At 46.9% G+C, this 27,618-nt stretch overlaps 1 protein-coding gene across 2 annotated transcripts in view; it reads right to left on the reverse strand.

The window, feature by feature from the left end:
* Positions 1 to 8,436, reverse strand: part of HNF1A (HNF1 homeobox A) — a 123,132-nt gene extending 114,696 nt beyond the window's left edge. The window contains exon 1 of one of the 2 annotated variants that reach the window (XM_085636091.1): positions 7,817 to 8,434. In XM_085636091.1, coding sequence (XP_085492217.1) covers positions 7,817 to 8,154 — 338 coding nt within the window. In that variant the 5' untranslated portion in view covers positions 8,155 to 8,434. Of the gene's footprint in view, positions 1 to 7,816 lie in introns of both variants that reach the window. The other variant, XM_085636090.1, reaches the window with a different exon arrangement.
* Between the last annotated feature and the right edge of the window lie 19,182 nt (positions 8,437 to 27,618).

Genomic DNA, 27,618 nt, shown 5'->3' on the forward strand with positions numbered 1-27,618 from the left:
GCAGTGTGCGTTCCAAGGACTGATTGTGTTGTGTTAAAGTGTTGTATGGCTTTGATGGGCTGCCTGGGTTGTGGAGAGACACAGTTAGGGATTATGGGCTTGTTGCTTTGTGTAGTGTGAAATCCAACTGCGGGTTGTGTTGAAATGGAGTGTTGATTCCATGGACAGACTGGATGTGGAAAGTTGAGTGTGACTTCCATGTGATGGTCTAGTGTCCTATTGAGATGTAATATGCCTTTTTCTGGATGTGTGAAATGGAGTGTATAACCTGAATAGAATTAAATATTTTAGAAATGTGCCAGTTCTACCCCGGGCAAGATTTCGATCTTTCTGTTTTTCAGAACCCATTCATATGTTTTTTCTTTTTTATAGTATCCTGCAAAGTTAGCACAGAAATGCCATGTGCATTTAAGGTAGGGGTAAAACAAGAGAACCTAAGAAGGAAAGTAGAGAAACGGAGAAATGTGCAAAAACAAGTGCATTTATGAATGATAGCTCCATTTAAAATGGGTGTGGGGGTTGCAGGAAATGCACACAAGCAATAGTGACGTCTTGGCTGGAAATAAACATAGGACAAGAGGTAAGCATTTTTCAATGAAAGAGGTCTTAAAGGCTGTACCAATGAAAAAGATCTGGAATTGGGGTGCCCGTGATTTAAAGAAGAAAATGTTATCACAGAAGAAGTGGTAAGGCCCCCAAAGCGTTCCCAACAGGAGTAGTGGAGACCAAAGTACTTTAAAAATAACCTGTACAAATATAGGTGGAAACCAATGCTCAGACCTATGGTTAAAAGTGAAGACCATGGAGGGTTTGCGTGTTAAGAGAAAGCAGTGATCGAAGCACCTTGGGGAGGGCCTGACCGCCGCCTCAGCGGGCTCCCTCTACCCTTCTATGACCTTCCAGCCACAACGGGTGGCTGGCCCTCCGCGATCTTGACGTCCAGCTCTGCCTTTACTGGTGATACTGAAATCTCCCCCTCCAGGCTCTCCTTCCCGTTTCAGGTGACTTTTTAAGGGCGTTCTCACCTCCCTTTTGTTACCTGAACAATAAGTAACCCGGGTAGTTAGTTATAAACTCCAACTGAACAAGGCCCTGGTTGATAATTTATAGCGAGATCTGAAATTTAAATGGAAAGTAAATATCGAGTTGGGAACGTTAATGAAAGCCCAAGCGAGAGAGCCGGAGGCGGAAAGTGGAGAGGCCAGCCTGGACGTGGCCATCTCTGTCGCCGTCCATGGCCTGGGTGTGCAGGACTTGAGACCCATGGTTGAGATGGACGGATTCACCAGCACCGTCTACCAAAGCAAGCTGAGGACGACCACCACGGTCCTTCTTACGAGCTGGGGGCAGTGAGATGTTTGCTGATGAGATGGTCCCAAGCTACGGCTGTTCCGAAGACCTGCGCCCCATGGGAACTGGGATCCTGGATCTTTTGAAAGACGGCAAGCCGGGGATCAGGAATAATTCATGGACCAAAGAGGTAAGTGCAGCCACCAGGGTTGGGGGTTCCCTTTTGCATGGAGAGTGGATCCAGGCAATGGAGAGAAAGAAAGCAGGCGGGAAACCAATGTGGGGGCAAGATGCTGGGAGGGGGTGAGGATGCTTTGGCAACAACGGATGATATAAACTGGATGCATCCTCTGTGACGTCTACAGATCTAGTCTCGGCCTCAGCCAGATGGCAGCGCGAGGACGCACAGGGATGACATATATCTTATATTTACACACTTCCAACTCTGCCTAGTATCAGAAAATGCCTAAATCTGGACTTTAGATGTGAACACATCTCTATAGGAGCGGTGAGTGCGAGGGGGTATGAATGCAGTGCGTGGCATTGGTGCCCACACCCCGCCTGGGTGTGTCGAGGGTGACTGGTGTTATCTGTGTGCGTGCCAGTAATCATGCTGAAAAGTGCATACGTGTGTGTGTCTAGATTCCAGTGAACCTATGTCAGACATTTAAAATGGAATTATAGTTTCAGGTGTGAATGAAACTTTGTGGGACTCGGTGCGGGGGGAGGGGGTTGTTTGTGCTTAGGCGTGCAGTTGCACGGAAATGTTCTGGCCTCGGTGTGTGTGTGTCCTTGTGTACGTTTTTGTGTGTGTGGAGATATATAAGCACCTGGGGATGTTTGTGGCTGTGAGGAACTAAAGGAGTGGTGGCCTGGGTGTCTGCCTGCACTTTTTGTTGAGCGTAAAGGGTCAAAATGTTATTGTGTGTCTGAATTTGACTGGCTATTTCGTTGAAAAGTCTAGGGGGAGGTGTCACTGTGCTGACACATGTGCGTGGGCATGCGTGTGTGTTGTATATGTCCCTGTGTTTCTTTTCGTATGCTTCTGGGCACGGCTGTGTCCTGAATACGTGTACTTCCCAGTTTTAGAACGTGTGATTGTGTGTGCTTGGTTGGTTTGCATGCTGGTTTGCATATGTTTCTGTCTGATTTCGCGGGTATATTTTTCCGATAGTGCAGCTGTGTTAGTGGGTTCTCTTTGTCTGATGCTGGTCTTTCTGGTTTATTTTTTACCTATACATTTGCTTTTGGTCCTTTGTAAATTTCTGTGTTCACAGTGGTGAACCCTGCACGTGTGCGCCTATGTCGGTATGTGCATGCATGTGATGAGTGGGCATTTGCCCCTCAGAGCGCACATGACATCCCATATTTGTCTTTGGTTTTGTATAGCTCAGGGTGTGAGTGTATTTTTATTCATTTTGTACTGGCTGTTTGCCGATGTTTGTGGGTGTTTGTTTTCACATGTATGAATCACGGTAACCTTTTAGAAGGGTCCATGCAGGACTGCTTGTTATATGATGTATCTGATTGTATGAGTAATGGGGAGGGAATGTATGTGTGTGAAAGTTCTGTGCTGTGTGTGCACAAGCCTCTTGATGTGATGTTTTTACAAGTGTTACTATGTCATGTCGCGGTGTGTGTATGTCTACATGTGACGTGTGTGTGCATGTGATGATTGTGGGTCCTCATGTGATATGAAGTGGTATGTGTGTGGGTGCATGCACTAAAGAGTCATTCAGTGCCAGGATTACCTCTGAGCAAACTATTCATGTTTATGGCCTGCGGTGAGCCTCGGCACATTTTACATGATTAGTAAAATGCAGAACCCAGGAGCGTGGACAGGCCGAGAGAACGGGCGAAGAGTTGGTTAGGAGGGGACGGACAATGATACATACTTAAACCATACACTAATTCTATGAGGTAACCTCCAGCAATGTTGTCCATCACATAGTAGAAAGTGTGTATCCATGCCATTCCTTTTTATTCCCTGTAACATATCACCCCACAATCAGTGTGATCTCACCTCTCTAACATTTGCCCTATAATCAGAAATCCCACAGTCTTAATCTCTGTCCAAAGATACACTATCAGATGCAATTTCAATAGAACCCGTATAATTAGAGGCCACACGCCATCTCATCCTTGATTCAGGAATCAGAAGCCACACACCATCTCATCCTTGATTCAGGAATAAGAAGCCACACGCCATCTCATCCTTGATTCAGTAATCAGAAGCCACACGCCATCTCATCCTTGATTCAGGAATAAGAAGCCACACGCCATCTCATCCTTGATTCAGTAATCAGAAGCCACACGCCATCTCATCCTTGATTCAGGAATCAGAAGCCACACGCCATCTCAATGGAGCCGGTATCACATAATCAGAGGTTACGCACCATCTCAACCTGTATATACTATACTTGAGACAACACAATTTGTATCCAGTAAACTGAGACCACACACCATCTCAACTTGTATCCAGTAAACTGAGACCACACACATCTCAACTTGTAGCCAATAAACTGAGACCACACACATCTCAACTTGTAGCCAATAAACTGAGACCACGCACCATCTCAACTTCTATCCATTATACTAAGACCACTCACCATCTCAACCTGTAAATAATAAACTGAGACCACTCACCATCTCAACTTCTATCCATTATACTAAGACCACTCACCATCTCAACCTGTAAATAATAAACTGAGGCCACCCATCATCTCAACCTGCACTCAATAAACTGAGGACACCCATCATCTCAACCTGCACTCAATAAACTGAACACCCATCATCTCAAACTGTACACAATAAACTGAGACCACACACCCTCTCACCCTGCATGCAATCAAGTAAGACTACACACCACCTAAGCCTTTATCCTTTTATCCATGACCACCCCATCATCTTCCTCCATCCATATCTTCCAGTTGACCACCTGCAATCACCAAATTTAACCCTAAAGTCGGACCACATTCTATCCAACCATCATCCATTAATCCTTCCTCCAGTCTCCATTCTGTGCTCAGACTATGCACTACCTCTAACTTCTATACCTCAATGAGACCCCCCAACCTTAAATCCCCAGCTAATAATCAGACTATATACCGCGCCTCTATCCAGATTCCAAAATCGGACCACCCACCATTTCCAAACTGCACAGTCCTCTCCAACTTGTATCATGTAAAGCGAGCTCTACAGCATTTATCATTTATTGACACAGACCAACATATTATCTTGTATGGGTGACTCTCTACAGCCTCTTCCCTTCCTCTAGAGATAGACTCAGTCAGCCATCAACACATATAAACCTATGCAGCCTACATTTTGTAGTGATGGACTGCGTCAGTGAACCAGCTCTAAATAACCCTCATCAAGCTCCCATAGTATACATCCTCCACCTCCTGTACAATAAAGACAAATCCTTGTGGCCTGCTATAAATACCCGACAGCTGTTACCCTGCAAAGACATGCATGTGAAACCTGCATTCAGCAATGAGAACCACCAAGTCTGAACTCAGCATCTATCCTGTCATGACCAGCCTCCCAAGTCCCCATCCTATCAAAGACGGCATATATGAACATCATTATACCCTATTAACCTTTCACTGCTTCCACCCTAGAAAGACACCACCGGAGGCATATAACCTATAAAGGAAGACCCTTAGATCCTTCCACCTACAAGGACAGTCCCTCCTAGCAACATCCTGCATTCACTATAATAACAGGCCCCCCAGATTTATTAGTGACCCTTAGGTCCTCACTTCAAATAGACTATATTGATATACAGTATATTGATATACAGTATTGATCCTACACCCTACAATAAGAGAACCTCTGAGTCATATTCTACATTAATTATATTGATTAGAAATACAAATCTTACATACAATGAGGACGCTAGAGTCACATTAACTATAATAAAAAGGCCCTCAATATCCTACATACAATAAGGAGACTCTTAACCAACATGCTACATTTACTATTGATGGGCCTCCCCAGATCTAACCCACAATTGGAGGACCCTAGACCCACACTGTATATTGACTGTCTTGATAGACCCTTCATATCCTACATCCCACAACGCGAGACCCCAAAACCACAACCCAAATTCACAATTTTGAGAGACCACCCAAAGCCTGCATCCTACACTGAGAGGACCCCAGATCTATATTCTGAAATGACTATATTGATAGACCCCCTCCTCAAATCCCACACCCTACATGGAGAGTACTCTAAAGCCACATCTACTTTGACTATATTGAAATACTCCCACAGCCTACAACCAAAAGACCCCATAGCCCTGCCCTGTATTGACTCTATTGACAGAAGTTGCAAATCCTACATTGAGAGGGACCCGGAGTTGCATCCTCCATTTGTTATTGTCCTGACCCCTAGATCTTAAATCCCATTACAAGGAGACCCAAGAACCACAGCCTACATTCACCATATTGATAGCGCTCCACAGCCTACATCCTATAATGAAAGGACCCCATAGCCCAACCCTCTATTGGCTGCAGTGATAGACCCAAGGATCCTTCACCCTAAAATAAGAAGACCCCAGAAGCACACCCTAAATTCACTACATTGATAGTTTTCCAAAGCCTACATCCTCGAATAAGAGGCCAATGAGCCACACCCTATATTGACTCTATTACGTGACTCTCCAGATCCTTCATTGAGAGGAACTCCAGGCCACATTTTCCATTGACTGTATGGACATTGGCCCAGATCCTGCATTGAGAGGGCCCCGTAGCCCAATCCTCTATTGGCTCCAGTGATAGACCCCAAGATCCTGCATCTTACAATAGGAAGACCCCTGAGGCACACCCTGCATTGGTGCTATTTCTAGACACACAAGGTAGTAGATTGAGAGAACCTTAATTCCACACCCAAAACTCCAGATCCTAAATCAATAGAACCCTCCATTAACTATATTGATTGACCCCAGATATGATGAGAGCTCCTCTGAGCCCCAATAGCAAAGACCTTGTACAGCTCCAAGGTCGTCTTTTACTGACAGACATCCAGGAGCTCTCCTAGCGCTTGTCTCTATGACCCATCAGTCAGAGACGCAGCTAATTAATCATCAGAAGTTAATGATCACATTGCTCCCAGGGTTTTTCGGTTTATAAATTTACAAGACAACAAAACAGAAATTATAAGGCCCCTGGATAATTAGTAACCAGCCCAGGTCTGCCTGGGGCTGCCGCGGACCCATTGGGCTTGAACAGTCTCCAGAGAGACGAAGGCAAGAGGGACAGAGAGCCGAGGCAGAGGCGGAGGGCTGCACATAGTTGGAAAGGTGAGAGAGGAGGTGAGGAGAAGACATGAGGGGTGAATGGAGGGAAGCGGGGGGGTGAAAGAACGCTGTGGAGAGACAACCATTGAGAGCTGGCACGCCAGAAAGATTGAGGCCAGTGAGCGGTGGCAAGTCCTTTTCTGCAGAATTCTTTATTTGGTGGCAGTGACTACTAGCCCCACAGCTCTCATCTGATGTCCAGGAAGTGAGAAAAGAGCTATCTTGTCAACTTCTGATATTTACCTTTCTTTCTAGTCTTGAAATGGAATTTTGCTTATTATTTTTTGTGGGCAGGGGTAATTTGATGGTCTTTTCTCTTGCTCCCTCGATCCTTCTAGCAGTCCTTTCGCGCTAGTCCTGAGTTTGTAGCAGAGGTGGTCTCACCAGCACTGCTCCCGTGCACCCCCCTCAATAGGTGTAGAAGCTTGGTGGCCAAAGAAGCTGACATTTTTGCTAAAACTAGTATGTGATCATTCTCGCCTGCGGTTCCTCTCCTCTGTTACTGATCTGCGGGCCCTGTCCTTCTGTCTTCTAGACCAACAGTGTGTTTTGTTGTTGGCATCTGTATAGCACACTGTCTGCCATTGGTAAGGCATTGTAGTGCTCTTGCTGGTTCAGAGAGTGTTTCCAAACAATCCAAAGGTTTCAAGGAGTCTGACTTGACGTGTGCTCTCACTAGCGTGGATGGACATGTTCCTATGTTAGATCAAGGTGCCAAAGCCTATGGTCCTTGTGGATGAGGACAGGGGACTATATAGGGGCAATTTTATTTGGAGAGTATGTTCGCAAGGTCTTGCCTAGCTGGGGCTTTGGCCACAACATCCTGGGCAAGGTTGTCTTGGTCGAACCTCCATGGCTGGTCGCTGCAAGGATGGTTGCTGTATAGTGCCTGCTCCAAGCAGGGGACGGGGCAGAGTGTTCTACCGTGAGGCTGATCTTTGGGGTGTCGTGGCCTAGGGATGTCACAAGGACACAACAAGAGAGGGAACCCTGCTTCTGGAAGGCAGGATGGGGGTAAACTCAGAAGATAACCAGTTGACCAAGAAGCAAGGTGGGTTTCTGGACTGTGGGACATGGAGGACGCGGGGCTCTAGCTGTACCTCCAGATGAATGTACTGATGCAATAATAGAAAGAGGTCCCCAACAGCAGGCAAGGGGGGGGGAGCAGTGGGCTGTTGACAGCCAAAGAGAGCGCTGGGAGAGACTAGGAAGGAGCATCCTTACTGTAAGAGTCCTTCCACCACCGCCTTCTGGTGGGCGGCCTCCTCCGGGCTCAGGTTCTCGAGCTCCTTCAGGATAGGTGGGGCAAATTCCTCGCCGTCGTCTGAGCTCTCGTCCCCCGACAGCGGCGGCCCTCCCAGGCCGTTGGATAGTTCAGGGAGCTGGGCACAGAGGACCCCCCGGTGGGTCTGGTGGGTGCTGGTGGCCAGCGGCTGCCCATCATTGGAGAACGTGTACTGCTCCATCTGGTTGAGGTATTTGGTGAGGGTCTCCCTGGTCAGCCCCGACTCCAGGAGGGCGGACAGGAGCTCCTGCTGCAGACCGCTCAGGCTGGAGGCCATGTTCCAGCTGCCTGGCCCTCAGGTAGGGCACGCTCGACTATAGACTCCCGTGTCCCAGCCCTTGTACCATGCCCGGCTCGCAGGCTCCAGGCACCCACCGTCGCCCGAGTGGCAAAGACAATGGTCCCATCAGCCGGTCCTCCACGCCGAAATTTTTTTAAACAATTCCCCAGGAAGCGCTTTCGCCCCCCCAGGAGTCCATGAGATAGAGCTGATAAGGGGACCCCGGCTGTCTGTTTACATTGGAGCGCTGCAAATTCTCAAAGGTTCATATTTATTTGTGCGCGTGCAGCAAGTTGCTGAACTTTGGACCTGAGCGCCGAAGCCCTGCGCAAAGTGCAGAGGGAGGCAGGAAAAGAGAAGGAGGGAGGGGGGAGAGAGCGACACGGAGAGGCAGGAAAGAGGAGAACGCCGTCTAGGGAGGGAGGGAGCGAGAGAAAGTGGCAGGGAAAGGGAAGAGGGAAGGAAAGAGGAAAACGCCGTCTAGGGAGGGAGGGAGCGAGAGAAAGTGACAGAGAAAGACGGACGGAGAGAAAGGGAAGAGAGAAGGAAAGAGGCAGAGGTAAATGCACATAGAAGGAAAGGGAGTAGAGGAAAAGGCAGAGAATGGTCGATACGGAGAAGGGAAGTCGGGGTGAGAACATAAAAGAGGAGGAGATAGGTAAGGAAAAAGAAGAGCGAAGGTTGACAACGACAAGGAAGGTTGAGGTGAAAGGAAATAAATGGAGAGGAGGAAAAAGAGGGGGAGGGAGGGAATTTGCTGGGAAGAGAGGGGCAAAGAAATAGAAGAGGAGAGGAATAAGCAAATAAATGAATGGGGAAATAGTGAGAGAGAACGGTAGGGAGCGAGAGAATGAGAAACGGAGAATATGAAAAGAGCGAGGCAAGCGAGCGTAAAAAAATGAAGTGAGAAGAGGACGTAAAAAGTGACAGGGTGGAGGTGAGCGAGGGAGACCACAAAAGGGCGGGGGAGAGACAAGGAAAGAAGAGGGGAACCGAGAATGAGGGAGAGGAGGGTGCCCGATTGACACTGAACGGCAGGGAAAGAGATAGTATGTCAAACGGCAGAGTGAGGAGGGAGAGAGGGAAAGAGACACGGGGAGTGACATAAGAAAGTGAGTGGAGGGAGAAGGAAGCAGGAATCTGGATAAAGAGTGACATAAAAAGGGAGAGAAGCGAGAGGGAGGAAAGGACGCGTGACGGGGAGAGTGAGAAGGAGAGATTAGCAAAAGAGACAAGAGACGAGGAGGAAAAGTGGGGCAGTCTGGAGAGAAAAGGGACAGGAAACCAGTGAAGGATGCAGCGAAAGGCGGGAACATGGCAGACTGTTAGAGAGGAGGGCGAGAGAGTGGACAAGGCAGGTGGAAGGAACGATGAAAACAGACAGGCAGGGGGCAGCGTGAGAGAAAACCGAAAATTGCCGTTTCCAATCATCTGTAATTAGTTATAGTTGTATTGTCTATCTTAAACCATCAGAAACCACCATGTAACGAAATTATTTCACACGTAAAGTGCCCTGGCACCTTTGGGTAATGTCCACGCTATATAAATATGCATAAATAAATAAAGGTGCGAAACAGAAAAAGACAGGTGCTCACAATAGGTGGGCCGGCAGAGAGAGGAGGGGTCAGTCGAAGGAGGAAGAGAGGATATGCAGGGTGCTGGAGATGAGGCAGTACCAGAGAAATTAATAAAAACCTTTTGGAAAGAGAGTAACCTTCCAGCTTCTGGGGGCCTTGTTTGAAAATTGACTTATGGCAGAATCCCTCCTCCCCAGCCCTGTCATATCCTTCACCTCTGCGCAGCCTCCGAAGCCTCCAGGGCTGGTGCTAGGCGCGTACCTCCTACCCCCTGCCTGCATTGGTGGGGTCTGCAACACTCGCCGGAGCAAACGCCAGGATCATGTGGGATAGCTAATAACCTTCTACAACCAGAGTGTGAGTGTGTTAGCGTTTCAAGTGATCCACGCGATACAGGCAGGCCAGAGCCAAGGACCCACGAGCGAGTGTAGCGAGCCACCCCTACAATCGAAAACATGACCAATGACCACTTGCGCGTTACTACATCAAGACTACCACCTCAACTTACGACTCCATCGAGCCGGTACATGATTCTACCACTACACAAACAAGGTAAGTATGAAAACTAATCAACCACTACATCAAATATACATATACACTAACTACCCATGTGCATCACCCATAACTCTAAACTTGACCCAAACCCTACTTCTTAGACCTAAAGCTACCCCTAGCACCATCCTTGACACAAGCACCACCCCTAATCCTAAACTAAGCCTACCTCTTACCCTTAACCCAAACCAACGCCAACCCCTTTGATTCACCCCAAAGCTAACCCTGATCCTACACATTACTCTTACCTAAACCAAAAACTCAACCTGACTGTAGGCCACAATCTTATCCTACCGCATCAGCAACTCTAGCCCTAAGCCTAAACATAACCCAACCCCAATTCAGGTGCGGCTTGCCTAAGGAGCGCCAGGGGCGCTGACCTGCTATGTGGGAGCGAGCTGTCACATATGGATCAAGTAGTGGTGTCTGTCTGTTCTGTTTTGCACTTTACCCAGGATGAAGAAGGGGGCTGCTCCCCAGGCATGATGATTGGCAGCCAACCTGCTTGTCACTGTTAGATGAAGTGCGCATACCAGTTTGCCCGTTTCTTTAACCACGGCCAACCCAACATGCATACTTCAGCTCTTGTAACTAGCGCTGTGTCAGTGAGCCTGGGGAACATTCACAGAGCCACAGCGGCGGCCAGCATGGATCGGAGGTAAATAGGATGGGGGAGGACGTGGGGAAGTGGGCAGCAAAAAAATAAAATAAAAAACGTACCTTCTCGCCGCTTCCTCACTGCGTCTCTCCTCCGTAGTCCTCCCTCGCTGACCTAAACAACAGGAAGCACACCCAGGCTCCAAGTCAGCCAATCACAGCGATGCCTTAGCAGCGTTGTGATTGGTCTGAGTGCCGACATACGGTGCTCAGACCAATCACAACGTTGACTGGGAGCCTGGGCATGTTCTCCATGCAGGCTCTAATGCAGCCTGCATGGAGAACATGCATAGTACGCATGACTGTTTTGGGCAGCCCGAAAGGGCCGGCCAAGCAGTCATTGCACACTTAGGCGGGTGCTATCACTCCTCCCCTGCCCCCACCCGCTCACGCAAAGTCGCTGAAGTAGGAGAAAATAAAGTGATAACACAAGTTATCATCATTTTATTTTCTCTTTATTTCACTGCTAAAAAGCAGTGGGGTGATGCTCCTCCGCCTTAGCAGAGGAGCCGCCACCGCAGAGCCTACAGATCTCCCTGTGAGCGCTGTCTCTGCCCTCTCTAACCAATCCGGCTGTTGCGTTCATACTGTTGAAAGCAGCACCGGGATTGGTTTAGATGATGGCTACGTATGAATGTGGCATATGCACTTGATTGTGAAGCTCTCCGAGCGTGGTGCTGGGAGCGCGGACTAAGGAGCAGAACAGCTTGGGTACAGTTTATTTATGCTGAATGCAGGTGGTAAACTGGGAGCGATCTTTTAAATTATATAAAACAATGTGGTTAATGGTTAGTGCAGTCTGTGCTGCTAGTTACGATCGTGCATGGAGGGTGAAATGCTCACCATTTTCAAAAGTCTCCAACCGCTACTGCCCCCATTTATGCTTAGATTTACTGCTGGCTGTAGGCTTGCCCCTTAGCTTAACCTTGACTGCTTCAACTCCTACCCCTAAATCCGACTCTAAATCAGACCCAGTTTTTACCCTCCCCAGCCTCTATTTCTAAATCTCTAACCCTAACCAGACGCATTAGCCTAAATATACCCCCTTACACTTACCTTTGTACTTACCACATTTGATATAATGGTCCCACCAGTAGTGATATTTTAGATGGAGTGCCTTCATTGTAGTGGTGGGTCATATAGCCAATACGAGGTCGTGGGACTGCACCTAATAACGGAGCCTCATCATTGGGCAGAGACTTTGCGCACAAGCCAAAACATCAGCCATCAACCAATACAAAACATCCAATTTAAAGAAGCATTTCAGGGCAAGGTATGCACAAATATATAGACAGTCCGTGGGGGCTGAGGCTCTGCCTCTTCAACCAAATAAATGTGCCCTTCAAGTGTTTTCATTGGTCTTCTAGTCACATCTCCACTCCCTGCTCTTTCAAGACGGTGTGCCCCCGTCAAGCAGGATAGTTCGGCACCTATGATGTAGGTGAATGCAAGCCGGGCATGTAAGATGACTTTGGGTCCAGGAATCCGATGGTCATGGCTCGTGAAGCCGTGGTGTGGATGGAAATCCAAGTTGTCGGACAAGGAGCAAACAGGGTATAATCAGGGTTCACACAGAGCCCTGGCTGTTGGCCTTGGTCCCACCTGCCATATGGTCACAACCTTCTTGCTCAGTGATCTCTTGGGCTGTACCTGGGACCTTCAGTGCCATCTCATGTGGTGCACTTAGAATGCACACCGAAGGAGCACCACTGAGATGAACTTAGAATGCACACCAGTGGAGCACCACTGAGATGAACTTAGAATCCACACCGAAGGAGCACCACTGAGATGAACTTAGAATGCACACCGAAGGAGCACCACTGAGATGAACTTAGAATGCACACCGAAGGAGCACCACTGAGATGAACTTAGAATCCACACCGAAGGAGCACCACTGAGATGAACTTAGAATGCACACCGAAGGAGCACCACTGAGATGAACTTAGAATGCACACCGAAGGAGCACCACTGAGATGAACTTAGAATCCACACCGAAGGAGCACCACTGAGATGAACTTAGAATGCACACCGAAGGAGCACCACTGAGATGAACTTAGAATCCACACCGAAGGAGCACCACTGAGATGAACTTAGAATACACACCGAAGGAGCACCACTGAGATGAACTTAGAATCCACACCGAAGGAGCACCACTGAGATGAACTTAGAATACACACCGAAGGAGCACCACTGAGATGAACTTAGAATGCACACCGAAGGAGCACCACTGAGATGAACTTAGAATACACACCGAAGGAGCACCACTGAGATGAACTTAGAATGCACACCAGTGGAGCACCACTGAGATGAACTTAGAATACACACCGAAGGAGCACCACTGACATGAACTTAGAATACACACCGAAGGAGCACCACTGACATGAACTTAGAATGCACACCAGTGGAGCACCACTGAGATGAACTTAGAATGCACACCGAAGGAGCACCACTGAGATGAACTTAGAATACACACCGAAGGAGCACCACTGAGATGAACTTAGAATACACACCGAAGGAGCACCACTGAGATGAACTTAGAATACACACCGAAGGAGCACCACTGAGATGAACTTAGAATGCACACCGAAGGAGCACCACTGAGATGAACTTAGAATGCACACCGAAGGAGCACCACTGAGATGAACTTAGAATCCACACCGAAGGAGCACCACTGAGATGAACTTAGAATGCACACCGAAGGAGCACCACTGAGATGAACTTAGAATGCACACCGAAGGAGCACCACTGAGATGAACTTAGAATCCACACCGAAGGAGCACCACTGAGATGAACTTAGAATGCACACCGAAGGAGCACCACTGAGATGAACTTAGAATGCACACCGAAGGAGCACCACTGAGATGAACTTAGAATCCACACCGAAGGAGCACCACTGAGATGAACTTAGAATACACACCGAAGGAGCACCACTGAGATGAACTTAGAATCCACACCGAAGGAGCACCACTGAGATGAACTTAGAATGCACACCGAAGGAGCACCACTGAGATGAACTTAGAATGCACACCGAAGGAGCACCACTGAGATGAACTTAGAATCCACACCGAAGGAGCACCACTGAGATGAACTTAGAATACACACCGAAGGAGCACCACTGAGATGAACTTAGAATGCACACCGAAGGAGCACCACTGAGATGAACTTAGAATACACACCGAAGGAGCACCACTGAGATGAACTTAGAATGCACACCAGTGGAGCACCACTGAGATGAACTTAGAATACACACCGAAGGAGCACCACTGACATGAACTTAGAATACACACCGAAGGAGCACCACTGACATGAACTTAGAATGCACACCAGTGGAGCACCACTGAGATGAACTTAGAATGCACACCGAAGGAGCACCACTGAGATGAACTTAGAATACACACCGAAGGAGCACCACTGAGATGAACTTAGAATACACACCGAAGGAGCACCACTGAGATGAACTTAGAATCCACACCGAAGGAGCACCACTGAGATGAACTTAGAATGCACACCGAAGGAGCACCACTGAGATGAACTTAGAATGCACACCAGTGGAGCACCACATCACAAACAGCACTTTCTGTGCATGCATCAATAGTATAGTGCAACCGAAAGGGCATAGAGCGGGCACGGATGTTGCATCATTTGCATGGCCCAGGTCCCTTCCAAATGAAGGAAAACAGCACTAAAATATGCACTGGTGTGATTTATATTAAAGAAATAGTTGCAACATCTGCAGCTCCTTCTGTAATAGGAAAGTGCTCTGAGTACTACAGGTGCCAATGCCCACTGTACTTCCAAGGCATCTTCATAAGGTTCCCAAGGGGGTATGTTTTTTTAGAGAGAGAGAGAGGCAGAATGGGAAATAGAGATACATGCACAGATGTAGGCAAATAAGGAAGAGCAAATATGGAATAAATATCTATTTGTTATGCCCATTATGTTTTCTGTGATGTAATCATTTGTTTGTAAAAACACAATGACAATAATTGACTCTGACTTTGTCTGGCTGTAGCAATTAAGAGATGAATGAATTAATAAAAAGTACAAAATATGCCTCACTAAATGATATCAACAAAAGTGGGCATAATGTGTGCAGACCTTATGGTTGTATCTTACTACATCAAGAGCCACAACCTCAACATGCCACTAGATCAGCTATCTCTGAACTTAACACTAGCCCTTGCACTAACCCTGAACCTAATATGAAGCCTTACCCTATCCGGACCCATTAATATTACTGTAAGAAATTGGAATATTATTTGGGGGACTAACCACCTAAAGGAATAATCACAGCACTTGTCAACTTGAATCCTCAAAGTCACTCAATTAACATGCAATCAGTCCCTTAGTAGCTATGGCACAGAGCAGGTAGGCTTAACCCAAGACAATGTGTAAAGTGTTTATGCAGTACCAAAACAGCAAAAAAAAAGTCCAAATGCAAAACAATAAAAATCCCAAACCAAATTAGAAAAAGAGTAAAATTTAATAAGCACAGTGACACAAAAATGAAACAAAATTCCATCAAGGGGAACCGGAGATCTGATTGTTAAAATATTGAATTTAGAAATAGCGCCATAAAGTGTAAAGTGCCAAACGATAGTCGTTGGTCACGGTAGACTGGGGCGAACGTGCAATTTGATGCTGCCCAAGGTGGAGTGTGGGTCCCATACACCAACCAGATTTGTCCTGGTCAAAGATTTTACCTTCCGACTTCAGTCCTTTAAGTCTCACTCCACCACAAGCGTAAACTTCTAAAGCCCCCATGGGAGGCGCTTAGAGACTCACAGGGTGCCTTGTAGCTTGAATAGAATGTCAGCTTTACAACTCTTTGAGTCCACTTCTTTGTCTTGGGTAAAAGAGAGAGCAGGTCAAGTCCTTCATGGCTCTTCATCAGTAGTAGGCAGATGTTTCAATCCTCTTCTAATCCTCCTCAGGTCCAGGAGTGTGCTGAAGTGGGTGCCTGGAGGTGCCACACTTATACCTAGCATGAGCTAGTTGGTGGGATTGACTCATGGACACACCCACGCCAATGAGGTAAAATGTTTTGGGGCCAACTGTACCCACTTTCGACATTCCCAAGATGCAAACGTTCTTGGCAACAATAAACCTGGGCTCTAAGGGTTGGGTGTGTGTGTCAATCAATCAATCAATCAATCAATCAATCAATCAATCAAGCGTTTGTTAAATACGACTACTCACCCATAAGGGTCTCAAGGCATTGGGGGTGGGGGTGCAGGTTCCTGTCCATCAGGGAGGTGGTCTGTCAAAGAGCCAGGTCTTGAAGTCTCTTACGAAGATGGGAAGTGATGTCTGTCTGAGGTGGAGTGGGAGGGCGTTCCAGGCCTTGGCCATGAGGAAGGAGAAGGAGCGGCCTCTCGATCTGGTTTTTCTGGTGCGTGGAACCACGGGGTAGGAGAGCTGGGCTGATCGTAGGGTCCTTTGGGGTGCGTGAAAATTGAGTCAGCTGTTAAGGTATGCTGGTCCGGTGTTGTGGAGGGCCTTGTGTGCCTGGGTGAGCATCTTGAAGGTGCCTCGTGCCTCGAGGGGGAGCCAGTGGAGTGTGCGCAGGTGCTGGGAGATGTGGCAGTGTTTTGGCAGGTTGAGGACCAGTCTTGAGGCAGTGTTTTGGATGTTCTGTAACTTGCAGGTGAGGTTTTTGTTTAGTCCGGCGTAGAGTGCATTGTCATAGTCAAGTCTGCTTGTGACGAGGGTGTGAGTGGCGGCCTTTCTGTGCTCGAGGGGGATCCATTTGAAGGTCTTACATTGGAGGCGGAGGGTGTGGAAGCATGAGGACAAGACTGCGTTGACCTGGCGGTCCATTATGTGTGAGGATTGTACTATGTAATCCTAGTAGCCTCCTACATCTAAAAGTAAAATTCAGTTTGGAGCAGCCACTGTACCAACAATAAGTCCAGAGACAGAAGTCTGGTAGAAAAAAGCAGGGGTTTCCAGCAACCAGACAATGAATACACAATAATTATTTTGGCACCCTGTTTCCCTTCCTTCCAAGTACACCTCCAGTGTTATATGTAAAAATCCAGAAACAGAAGTCTAGTGGGACAAAGCTGGTCTTGTCTTCTAATTCTTCTTGACCTTTCTGCAGCCTTTGACACTGTCAATCACAACACTCTCCTTAACACTCTTCAACAGAGAATGGGCATGGAGGGCACTGTGCTCAAATGGTTTGCCTCCTTCCTCTCTGATAGATCCCAAATGATCAAAATAGCGAACAGTCTTTCATCTCCTTTAGCGGTCAGTCAAGGTGTCCCTCAAGGCTCTATACTTGCACCCACACTATTCAATCTCTATTTAGAGCCATTGGGAAATCTCCTGAGTAAATCCGGGATCCAATATCATCTATATGCGGACGACACTCAAATCTACCTTAAGGTGGCCTCCACTCACGATCTCTCCTTCCTAAGCTCTACTCTGGACTCCATTCAAAACTGGATGTTAACTCATCAACTGATCCTGAATCCCTCCAAAACTGAATTCCTCCTCCTCTCCTCCTCACTTTCTCCTCCCCCAGTGCAATCATGGATGGATCAGACTAATCTACTGAACAATAAACCCATCATTGTCGAGAGCGCAAAATCCCTTGGTGTCATACTCGACAAAAAACTCAATCTACTCTCCCACATCGATTCCATTGCAAAGTCTGCTCGATACCAACTGCGCCTTCTTTGGGGGATTTGTCGCTTCTTCCCGGAGCACGACCTTAAAATCCTGGTCCAATCGCTGGTTCTCTCCAGATTGGACTACTGCAATTCTCTTCTTACTGGCCTCCCCAAAACCCACCTGTCCCCTCTGAAGTCTGTTCTCCATTCAGCAGCTTATTTAATTTATGGGGCCAAAAGAAGCGACCACATCACACCCATTTTATCCACCCTCCGTTGGCTTCCCATAGAGGCAAGATCTATCTACAAGACTGCCTGTATCACTCACAAAGCCTTGCACTCCTCCTCCCCTCGCTACCTGGCGAATAAACTGAAACTCTCTGGAGGCTCCAGACCTTCACGTAATGCAGAAAATGTATTGCTTGAACCTCCCACTTTCAAGAAGGAAAGATCGATGGCCCAATCCTTTTCAGGCAACGCGGTGAGAATCTGGAACTCGCTTCCGCCTCATCTCCGGACCACCACCTCTTTCCAGGCCTTCAAAACTGACCTCAAAGCTCTCCTCCTTCAAAGACACTTCCAAATTTAATCTACGTCCTCTATCTTCTGAAGGAAGTCCTTCCGTTTTAGGAAATTCTGTTCTCCATGCCTATAGAAGTGCATTCCCAGTGTGTTTTTGTGTGTTGAGTGTCTGCCATTTAGTGCAGTATTATACCTCTACTTGTACTTTGCACTCTTGTATAACATGCAGACTTCACTTTTCCTTTTATAACGTATCGTTTGCTACCTCTTGTATTTTGGGTTGCTTTTGATACTTGCACAACGGCCACCACTGCCTCATGTAACGTAACTTTTGTTTTAGTGTTTTGAGTTTCTGCCATTTATTGACCTCTGTGTACTTTGTATGCTCTTGTAACCTGCACACGTCACTTTTTTTTCTTTTGTAACGTATCGTTTGCTACCTCTTGTATGTTGTTTGCTCCTGATACTTGCACTAATGTCACTATTGCCTCATGGACCGTAACGTTTGATTTTGTAACATGTCACTTGTAATTTTTCTCCTTATGTATCATTTCTGCTCCTATTGTGAAGCGCTCTGACACCTTCGGGTAAAGTCCGCGCTATATAAAAACGCATTAAATAAATAAATAAATAAATAAATAAATACATAATAATTATTTGGGCTTTTTGTTACCCTTCCTTTCAAGTGCGTCCCCAGCTGACTTGTCAATCAGCATTTTACATTCAAGCAGGATTTGACACTGTAATGTCAAAACTGATGCTCACAGCCCACCCTGCATATTCTGGTAGCTTCAGAGAAGTCATCTTGCCCATTAATTTCAGCCTAATGATTGCTCCTGGAAAGCACTTCGTACCTTTTTCACACCTATTCACATGCTAATTATTGGCTGGCACAGGTAGGAGAGCAAATTCAAATTTAGTTTCCAAGAACTTCAGTCAGGAAAAAGGTACATTTCTAAAAGTTACTTTTCCTTAATATTTATTAACAATGCAACTTCACCACTGAATTGGATTTCTAATAACTATTAAAAATAATTGTTAAATTGTTTTTCTACCTAGTCCCGTTCACGAAATATAACATTAGGATTTAATCTACACTGAAAAATAGTTGTTGGGTGCGAATCTCTGTAAGGACATGTTGGCATTACATTTGCACATTTCCTACTTTTAAGTACATAGCACTCTGCCTTGTGGGTGAGAAGGCCTACATTAAGGGTGTCATTAATATTTAAAAGGGAGGTTTGGACCTGTTAAAAGGGTTTTTTTTGACAGCCCAAATTGTAGCGTTTATACTGCCTCAGTCAGGCTAGAGTGGTAGGCTTGAAGTCATGATTTACACTGTCAGTATAGTGGATGGCACAGTAGGTGCTGAGGTCCATTAGTGTCTTTAACTTCCAGACCCTGGGTATACTTTGTACCATGTAATAGGGACTTAAAGACAAGTTAAATATGCTAATTAGGAATATGCTAATTCTACAATGTTAAAGGGGAGCACAGACACTTTACCACTGGTTAGTGGGGGTAATGTGCACAGCGTTCTTAAACTAGCAAAAATATAGGGTCTATCAAGAGGTGAAAAATATGCAGTGACCACATGGGAAAATAGGATTTCCTACACTTATCATATACCAGTCCCTAATCAATGCTTACCTCCAGCTCTACACTTGCTCAAAGATAAACCTTAACCCAAAACCTTATTCTTAATCAAATGCATGACCCTAACTCTAAACCATATTCATATTCGAAAACTAGCTTTGGCCTTATTTTAACCTTAATCTTAAACGTTACCCTAACCTTAAATCTAAGCCTAGCTCTAACCCTAACCTTAGCTCTGTGACGTTCAACAGAGGTAACATATCAGATGATATTTCAAGTAATTTTGAATGTATTCTAGTAGGAGGCTCAGTGACTGCAGCCTCCGGCACTGGTTTCCAGATACAAGTGACTAACCAACCAACTTTTAGAGTCTGGATTTCCGCTAACTGAATAATAGCATGAGACAAATGAGCCATGCACTATAATGAGTGCCACAAGTCCAAATGAGCAATACCATACATCTGAACAACTAGAGAGGTGGCGATAGCTCTGGTGTAGTTATGGTTAGGTCTAACTTTCCACTCAAAAGACGATTTTTGTTTTGCAAATAACTTTGGTGCAGTTTGATGAATCTGCACAAAACTTCCCAAAAGAAATTTTTATCCTATATGGGCTTGACATGAAAATAATTGTGCAAATTCTTCAAGTGGAGAGGCAAATAAGAAACTGTTGATGGAGCTCCATATAAAACTGCTGAACAGAATTACACCAAAACGTACTTAAACCCAAAACTAATAGTGCATTCATAGTCGTATCTTTCATAGCGTTAAGGGTAATATGGTAATGTACCATATCGACACCCGGGTAGTTGGGATTTGAGGCACGGTCCAGATGCAAGTCCACCAGTCTCCACCTCTGTGAAATCTACGCTCGCCAAGGAATACACTACTGGCCGGTCATACTTTGAAGAGGATCACACACGGGTCTCAATTCGCACCTCCAGCCTTTGTGCCTACGACTTCCTGTATGCTTCTCTTGGGAATTCCTGGAGGCTTTTGTCACCCACCCTCTGAACTCCAGGTTTGATGTGATCGGTTCATAAATATACTCCATAGATTGACTTCACAGACCTTGATCAGGTTCTGTGCAAAGCAGGCCCATCCAGCTGTTCCTGGATATAAGTTTCCCTTCTGGGGCCATGTGAAGTCACAGACCTAATAAAGCTCAGTGAAAAGTGGTTTTTTAAGGGTCCCTTTGAGCTTTCCTTTTATTAGGAAGGTTCTTCCAAGGATCTGTGGTGTGGCTGCCTTGAGGGTCCTGGACAGAAAAAGGAAAGGTTAGGAACAGGAGCTCCTGTCTCTAACCGCCCAACTGGATTCCGGCATTTTATACTGAGGAGTAACCCCTACTTTATTCTTCCTCCTTCCTTGTGTCCTCTGAGTGGTATGGATGCTGGTTTTTTTCCATATCCTAAACCTTCCCCTTTAGTAGGATTGGTCTCCCTTCAACCCTGCCCCTGCCCTATGTAAAGGACTTCGGGGCAGATTTACAATAACTGGCGCATCTCTGCCTATCAGCAGGGATGCGCCAGTTATTTTGCGTTACAGCAGACACCTCTTGCGCCACCATGGATGCGCCGCATTTACAATGCGGCGCACCATGGGGCAAGAATAGACAGATGCGGACGCATCTGCTGCTGTAAAGGTGAAGCATTGCTGTAGTCGCGTCGCAAGCGCGACGCAGCTCCAGCAAGGCTCGGAATGCCCCTATGCCTAACATGCTGCGTCAATCCTTACACCTGCTTCAAGCAGGTGCAGGGTTTTGGCGCAGCATGGCCGTAAAAGTGACTGAGTGAAATCTTGTAGATTTCACTCAGCCACTTTTAGGAGGCGCTCCTGTGCCGAAACCCCCCCCCTGCGACGGAACGCCCACATGTGGCGAAGGGCCTTACAAAGTGACGCATCTCCCTAGATGCGTCACGTTGTAAATACCCCGCAGCATGGCACTGGCTTGGCGCCGCCGCTGCATCACAAAAGTGACGCAACGGCGGCGCAAATGTGGCATACGGGGCTTGTAAATCTGCCCCTTCGTCCCTCCCCTTTCACTGCGCTTTCTCCGCATCTGAATGGCTTTCACTTTGCTGGTTCACACAACAGGGCACAGCCTTTTATCGTCTCACAGCGATGAGCTGTGCTGCCATACCCCAGGTAAGGGCTGCAGAATAAGCAAGTCGGATTCTGCTCACCTGTGCCTTTGGTCCTCATCTATATATCTTGAGGCGTGCCTCTGCCATGTATATTGATGACATCCTCTCCGCCCGTATGGAGCCACCCCACCAACCACGGAGGCCACCAAGATTCCCTGTGTATGAACGATGAGTGAGGTGTGGGGTGACTTCAGTCTCTTTATCTGTGCCATCCCGACTCACAGGTAAGCAATCTCACCTGTGAGGGTATTTACCACATTTGTAATTGCATTTGTCACATCAAGAGTGAGATCATGAGCATTGCATTTGGTGTGCTGTGAAAAATGATATTTGAAGAGATTTATCACACACAGAAAAGGATTAAGAAAGGGTATGATCTTAACCCCCTTTTATTGAATTTATATCTGTGATTTGGAACCTAAAACAAAATGCGCCGGAATGTTTCCTCCCAAATCAGTGTGTGAGCAATACCTCTTTGCTGACGACACTATCCTCTGACGTCACCTAGGCACCAATATGGAAAAAGGAATTCATGTGTTTAATGAACACCCACTAGAGAGCAGCTTTAAGATCAACATGGCATCGATGCAAATCACTGGATCATCCTTGTAGGGTAGTAGTTGGTGTATGGGTACCAAACGCCTTCCGGGTGTCTTGGCCTATCAGTAGCCTGTACAGTGAGTAGACAATAACCTGTTGCGTCTCTCTAGAGCTGGAATAAGAACACGGTCTGCCTTAAAAAAGCAAAGATGTTTTCGAAGTTAATGAAAATAATGTTTGATGAGGTGTAGGATATATCATCTCAGCAGAACATTGGTGGTGCAAAAGCAAAATGGCAGAACCAGGACACAACCCCTTTTTCAATCTATGCTCTTCAATCAATCAATCAGTCAATCGAGTATTTATAAAGCGCGGCAACACGATAAGAGAGCACGCTGCAACGTTATCTGCCAAGCACAAACAGGACAGTGTTGCTACTGGCACATGTAGGCTGACATAGAGAGTGGAAGGAAACTGTGATTTGTCCCCTCCACGCTTGCAAACAGCGCATTCCTTGTCACCAAGTGAAGAGATAGCCATGTAAGAAGAAGTAGGAGACGCAGTAACCCATCCCACAGCAACGTCCTGTCAGATAGAGCTGCCAACAGACTCCTCGTGTCTTTTCCCATTTGTTTGAATGCCTTCTCCTAGCTCTTCCCTCCTTTGCACTGCTTTCTCCTATTTTTTGCTCCATTTTTTGAGAGCCTTTTCCTTGCTTTTTGCACGTTCCCTCTGCTTTCTCCTTGCTTTTCCACAGTTTTTTGAATGCCTTCTCTTTCCCCTCTTTTCACTACTTTTTCCTTGTTTTTCTCCCCGTTTTTTGAGACCCTTCTCCTTGCTTCTAGCTTGTTTTCACTGCGTTCTCCTTCCTTTTCTCCTAGAGCGGAGTGTCACCCTACTTACATTACCCCCAAAGCCCCAGAGATGAAAAATAAATTGGTAATTCATTACCATTTTATTTGTCATCCCCGTCCCGAAAGGAGCCCCAGGACAAGAGCGGGCCGCTTCTGAGTGACAGCAGCAGGGAGGAGAGTGGGCTGTCTTTTGCACTTGTTTTAAGTACGCATGTCATTTTGGCCGGCTGTCTTGCAATGGGTAGCCATACATGCACACTTTAAACCTCTCAACCCAGCTGTCTCAAGACAGCTGGGTTTGGAGTAAGTGCAGTCCTCCAGAGTGCTGTGGAGCACAGAGTGTGGCAGCTCTCTCCAATCAGGGCACTGCTCACATGCTGCATGTGAGCAGCACCAGGATTGGGCAAGGGAGTGTCCTGGTGGCCGGGCTGCTGTGGAAGGAAGAAGACATCCACACCGAGGACATCGTATTCATGTCCATGTACTTTTTTTAATATATTACTTTTGGGCACACGTACGCCCGCCCCGTTCCCCCATAGATACCAGCTGCCACTTCCTAAAGCATGGTGGCATAGAGGGAAAAGAAAACACTGTTACATGTAATGACAGAGAGCACCATGTGAATACACCAGTCATGTGTTCAGCTGGGCTAATACCTTGTATTTGTCTTCTAGTCTGTGATGAAGGACCCTTGCGATGAAGGACTTCTGCAATGAAGAACCCTGTGATGAAGAATTCTGCAATGAAGAACTTCTGTAACGAACAACACCTGTGATGAAGAACCCATGCAAGGAAGAACCCATGCAATGTAGAACCCCCGCAGTGAAGAACCGCTGCGATAAAGAACCCCTGCAAAGAAGACCATCTGTAATGAACAACCCCTGCAAACCCCTGTGACGAACAACCCCTGCAAGGAAGAACCGCTTCCACAAGGAGCCATTGTAAGGAAGAATTCTCACAATAACCAACTCCTGCAATAAACAATCTCTGCACCAAAGAACCCCTGCGGCGAAGAATTCCTGTGATGAAGAACCCCAGCAATGAAGAACCCTTGCAGGAAAGAACCCCTGCAAAGAAGACCATCTATAATGAACAACCTCTTCTACAAGGAACCCCTGCAAGGAAGAACCGCTGCCACGAGGAGCCCTGTGATGAAAAACCTTTGCAGTGTAGAACCCCATGCAGGTGGAGAATTCCTATCAGGAAGAACCCCAACAATGAAGAACCCTTACAGTGAAGAACCCTCACGACAAAGAACCCCTGCAAGAAGACCATCTTGAAAATGAACAACCCCTGTGACAATGAACTCCTACAAGGAAGAACTGCTGCCAGAAGGAACCCCTGCGATGAAGACCCCCTGCAAAGAAGACCATCTGCAGTGAACAACACCTGCAATAAACAACTCCTGCATCGAACAACCCCTGTGATGAAGAACCTCTGCAAGGAAGAACTGCTACAGACGAAGAATGCATGTGATGAAGAGCCCCCGCAACGATCAACCTCTGCAATGACCAACCCCTGCAGAAAAGAACCCCTGCAGCGAAGAACCCCTACGTAGAAGAATTCCTGTGATGAAGAACCCCACCAATGAAGAACCCTCGCAGTGAAGAACCCTTGTGATAAAGAACCCCTGCAAAGAAGACCATCTGTAATGAACAACCCCTGCAACAAACAACCCCTGTTACGAAGAACACCTGCAAGGAAGAACTGCTGCCACAAGGAGCCACTGTGATAAACAACCTAAGCAACGACCAGCCCCTGCAACAAACAACCCCGGCAGAAAGGATCCCCTGCGACGAAGAACCCCTGCGATGAAGAACCCCTAAGAAGAAGACTCCTGCGATAAAGACCTCCTGCGATGAACAATCCCTGCAATGAACAACCGTGCGATGAACAACCACTGCGATGAAGACCCCCTGGGAAGATGACCATCTGCAATGAACAACCCCTGCAATGAAAAACCCTTTTGATGAAAAACCCCTGCATGGAAGATTTGTAACAGATGAAGAATTCTTGTGATGAAGGACTCCTGCAGCTAAGAATGGGTGTGATGAAGAACCCCTGCAACGAAGTACCTCTGCAAAGAAAACAAAACCTGTAATGAAGAATTCCAGCAAGAAACAACACCTTTAATGAAGAGCATCTGTGATGAAGAACCCATGTGATGAAGGACCTCGCAATGAAGAGCCCATGTGATGAAGGACCTCGCAATGAAGAGCCCATGTGATGAAGGACCTCGCAATGAAGAGCCTTTGTGATGAAGAACCTCGCAATGAAGAGCCTTGTGATGAAGGACCTCGCAATGAAGAGCCCTTGTGATGAAGGACCTCGCAATAAAGAGCCCTTGTGATGAAGGACCTCGCAATGAAGAGCCTTGTGATGAAGAACCTCGCAATGCAGAGCCTTGTGATGAAGGACCTCGCAATGAAGAGCCCTTGTGATGAAGGACCTCGCAATGAAGAGCCCTTGTGATGAAGAACCTCGCAATGAAGAGCCTTGTGATGAAGAACCTCGCAATGAAGAGCCCTTGTGATGAAGAACCTCGCAATGAAGAGCCCTTGTGATGAAGGACCTCGCAATGAAGAGCCTTGTGATGAAGAACCTCGCAATGAAGAGCCCTTGTGATGAAAGACCTAGCAACAAAGAGCCCTTGTGATTAAGAACCTCGCAATGAAGAGCCTTGTGATGAAGGACCTCGCAATGAAGAGCCCTTGTGATAAAGGACCTCGCAATGAAGAGCCCTTGTGATGAAGAACTCGCAATGAAAAGCCCTTGTGATGAAGAACTCGCAATGAAGAGCCCTTGTGATGAAGAACCTCGCAAAGAAGACCCCTTGTTCACAATGAAGAGCCCTTGTGACGAAGGACCTCGCAATGAAGAGCCCTTGTGATGAAGAACATCGCAATGAAGAGCCCTTGTGATGAAGAACCTCGCAATGAAGAGCCTTGTGATGAAGAACCTCGCAATGAAGAGCCCTTGTGATGAAGAACCTCGCAATGAAGAGCCTTGTGATGAACAACCTCGCAATGAAGAGCCCTTGTGATGAAAAACCTCGCAATGAAGGGCCCTTGTGATGAAGGACCTCTCAATGAAGAGCCTTGTGATGAAGGACCTCGCAATGAAGAGCCTTGTGATGAAGAACCTCGCAATGAAGTGCCCTTGTGATTAAGAACCTCGCAATGAAGAGCCTTGTGATGAAGGACCTCGCAATGAAGAGCCCTTGTACTGAAGGACCTCACAATGAAGAGCCTTGTGATGAAGGACCTCGCAATGAAGATCCCTTGTGAAGGACCTCGCAATGAAGAGCCCCTGTGATGCAGGACCTCGCAATGAACCTCACAATGAAGAGCCCTTGTGATGAAGAACCTCACAATGAACCTCGCAATGAAGAGCCCTTGTGATGAAGAACCTCACAATGAAGAGCCCTTGTGATGAAGAACCTCGCAATGAAGAGCCTTGTGATGAAGGACCTCGCAATGAAGAGCCCTTGTGATGAAGAACCTCACAATGAAGCGCTTTGTGTTGAAGGACCTCGCAATGAAGAGCCCTTGTGCTGAAGAACCTCGCAATGAAGAGCTTTGTGATGAAGAACCTCGCAATCAAGAGCCCTTGTGATGAAGGACCTCGCAATGAAAAGCCCTTGTGAAGAGCCTCGCAATGAAGAGCCCATGTGAAGAACCACGCAATAAAGAGCCCTTGTGAAGAACCTCGCAATGAAGAGCCTTGTGATGAAGAACCTCGCAATGAAGAGCCTTGTGATGAAGGACCTCGCACCCTCGCAATGAAGAGCCTTGTGATGAAGAACCTCTCAATGAAGAGCCCTTGTGATGAAGGACCTCGCAATCAAGAGCCCTTGTGATGAAGAACCTCTCAATGAAGAGCCTTGTGATGAATAACCTCGCAATGAAGAGCCCTTGTGATGAAGGACCTCGCAATGAAGAGCCCTTGTGATGAAGGACCTCGCAATGAAGAGCCTTGTGATGAAGAACCTCGCAATGAAGAGCCTTGTGATGAAGGACCTTGCAATGAAGAGCCCTTGTGATGAAGGACCTCGCAATGCCCTTGTGATGAAGGACCTTGCAATGAAGAGCCCTTGTGGTGAAGGCCCTCACAATGAAGAGCCTTGTGATGAAGAACCTCGCAATGAAGAGCCTTGGGATGAAGAACCTCACAATTAAGAGCCCTTGTGATGAAGGACCTCGCAATGAAGAGCCCTTGTGATGAAGGACCTCGCAAATGAAGATCTCCTATGATGTAGGACCTCGCAATGAAGAGCCTTGTGATGAAGAACCTCGCAATGAAGAGCCTTGTGATGAAGAACCTCGCAATGAGGAGCCCATGTGATGAAGAACCTTGCAAGGAAGATCCTTGTGATGAAGGACCTCGCAATGAAGAACCCT

Source organism: Triturus cristatus, chromosome 11, assembly GCF_964204655.1.
Source record: "Triturus cristatus chromosome 11, aTriCri1.1, whole genome shotgun sequence".
Taxonomy (NCBI): domain Eukaryota; kingdom Metazoa; phylum Chordata; class Amphibia; order Caudata; family Salamandridae; genus Triturus; species Triturus cristatus.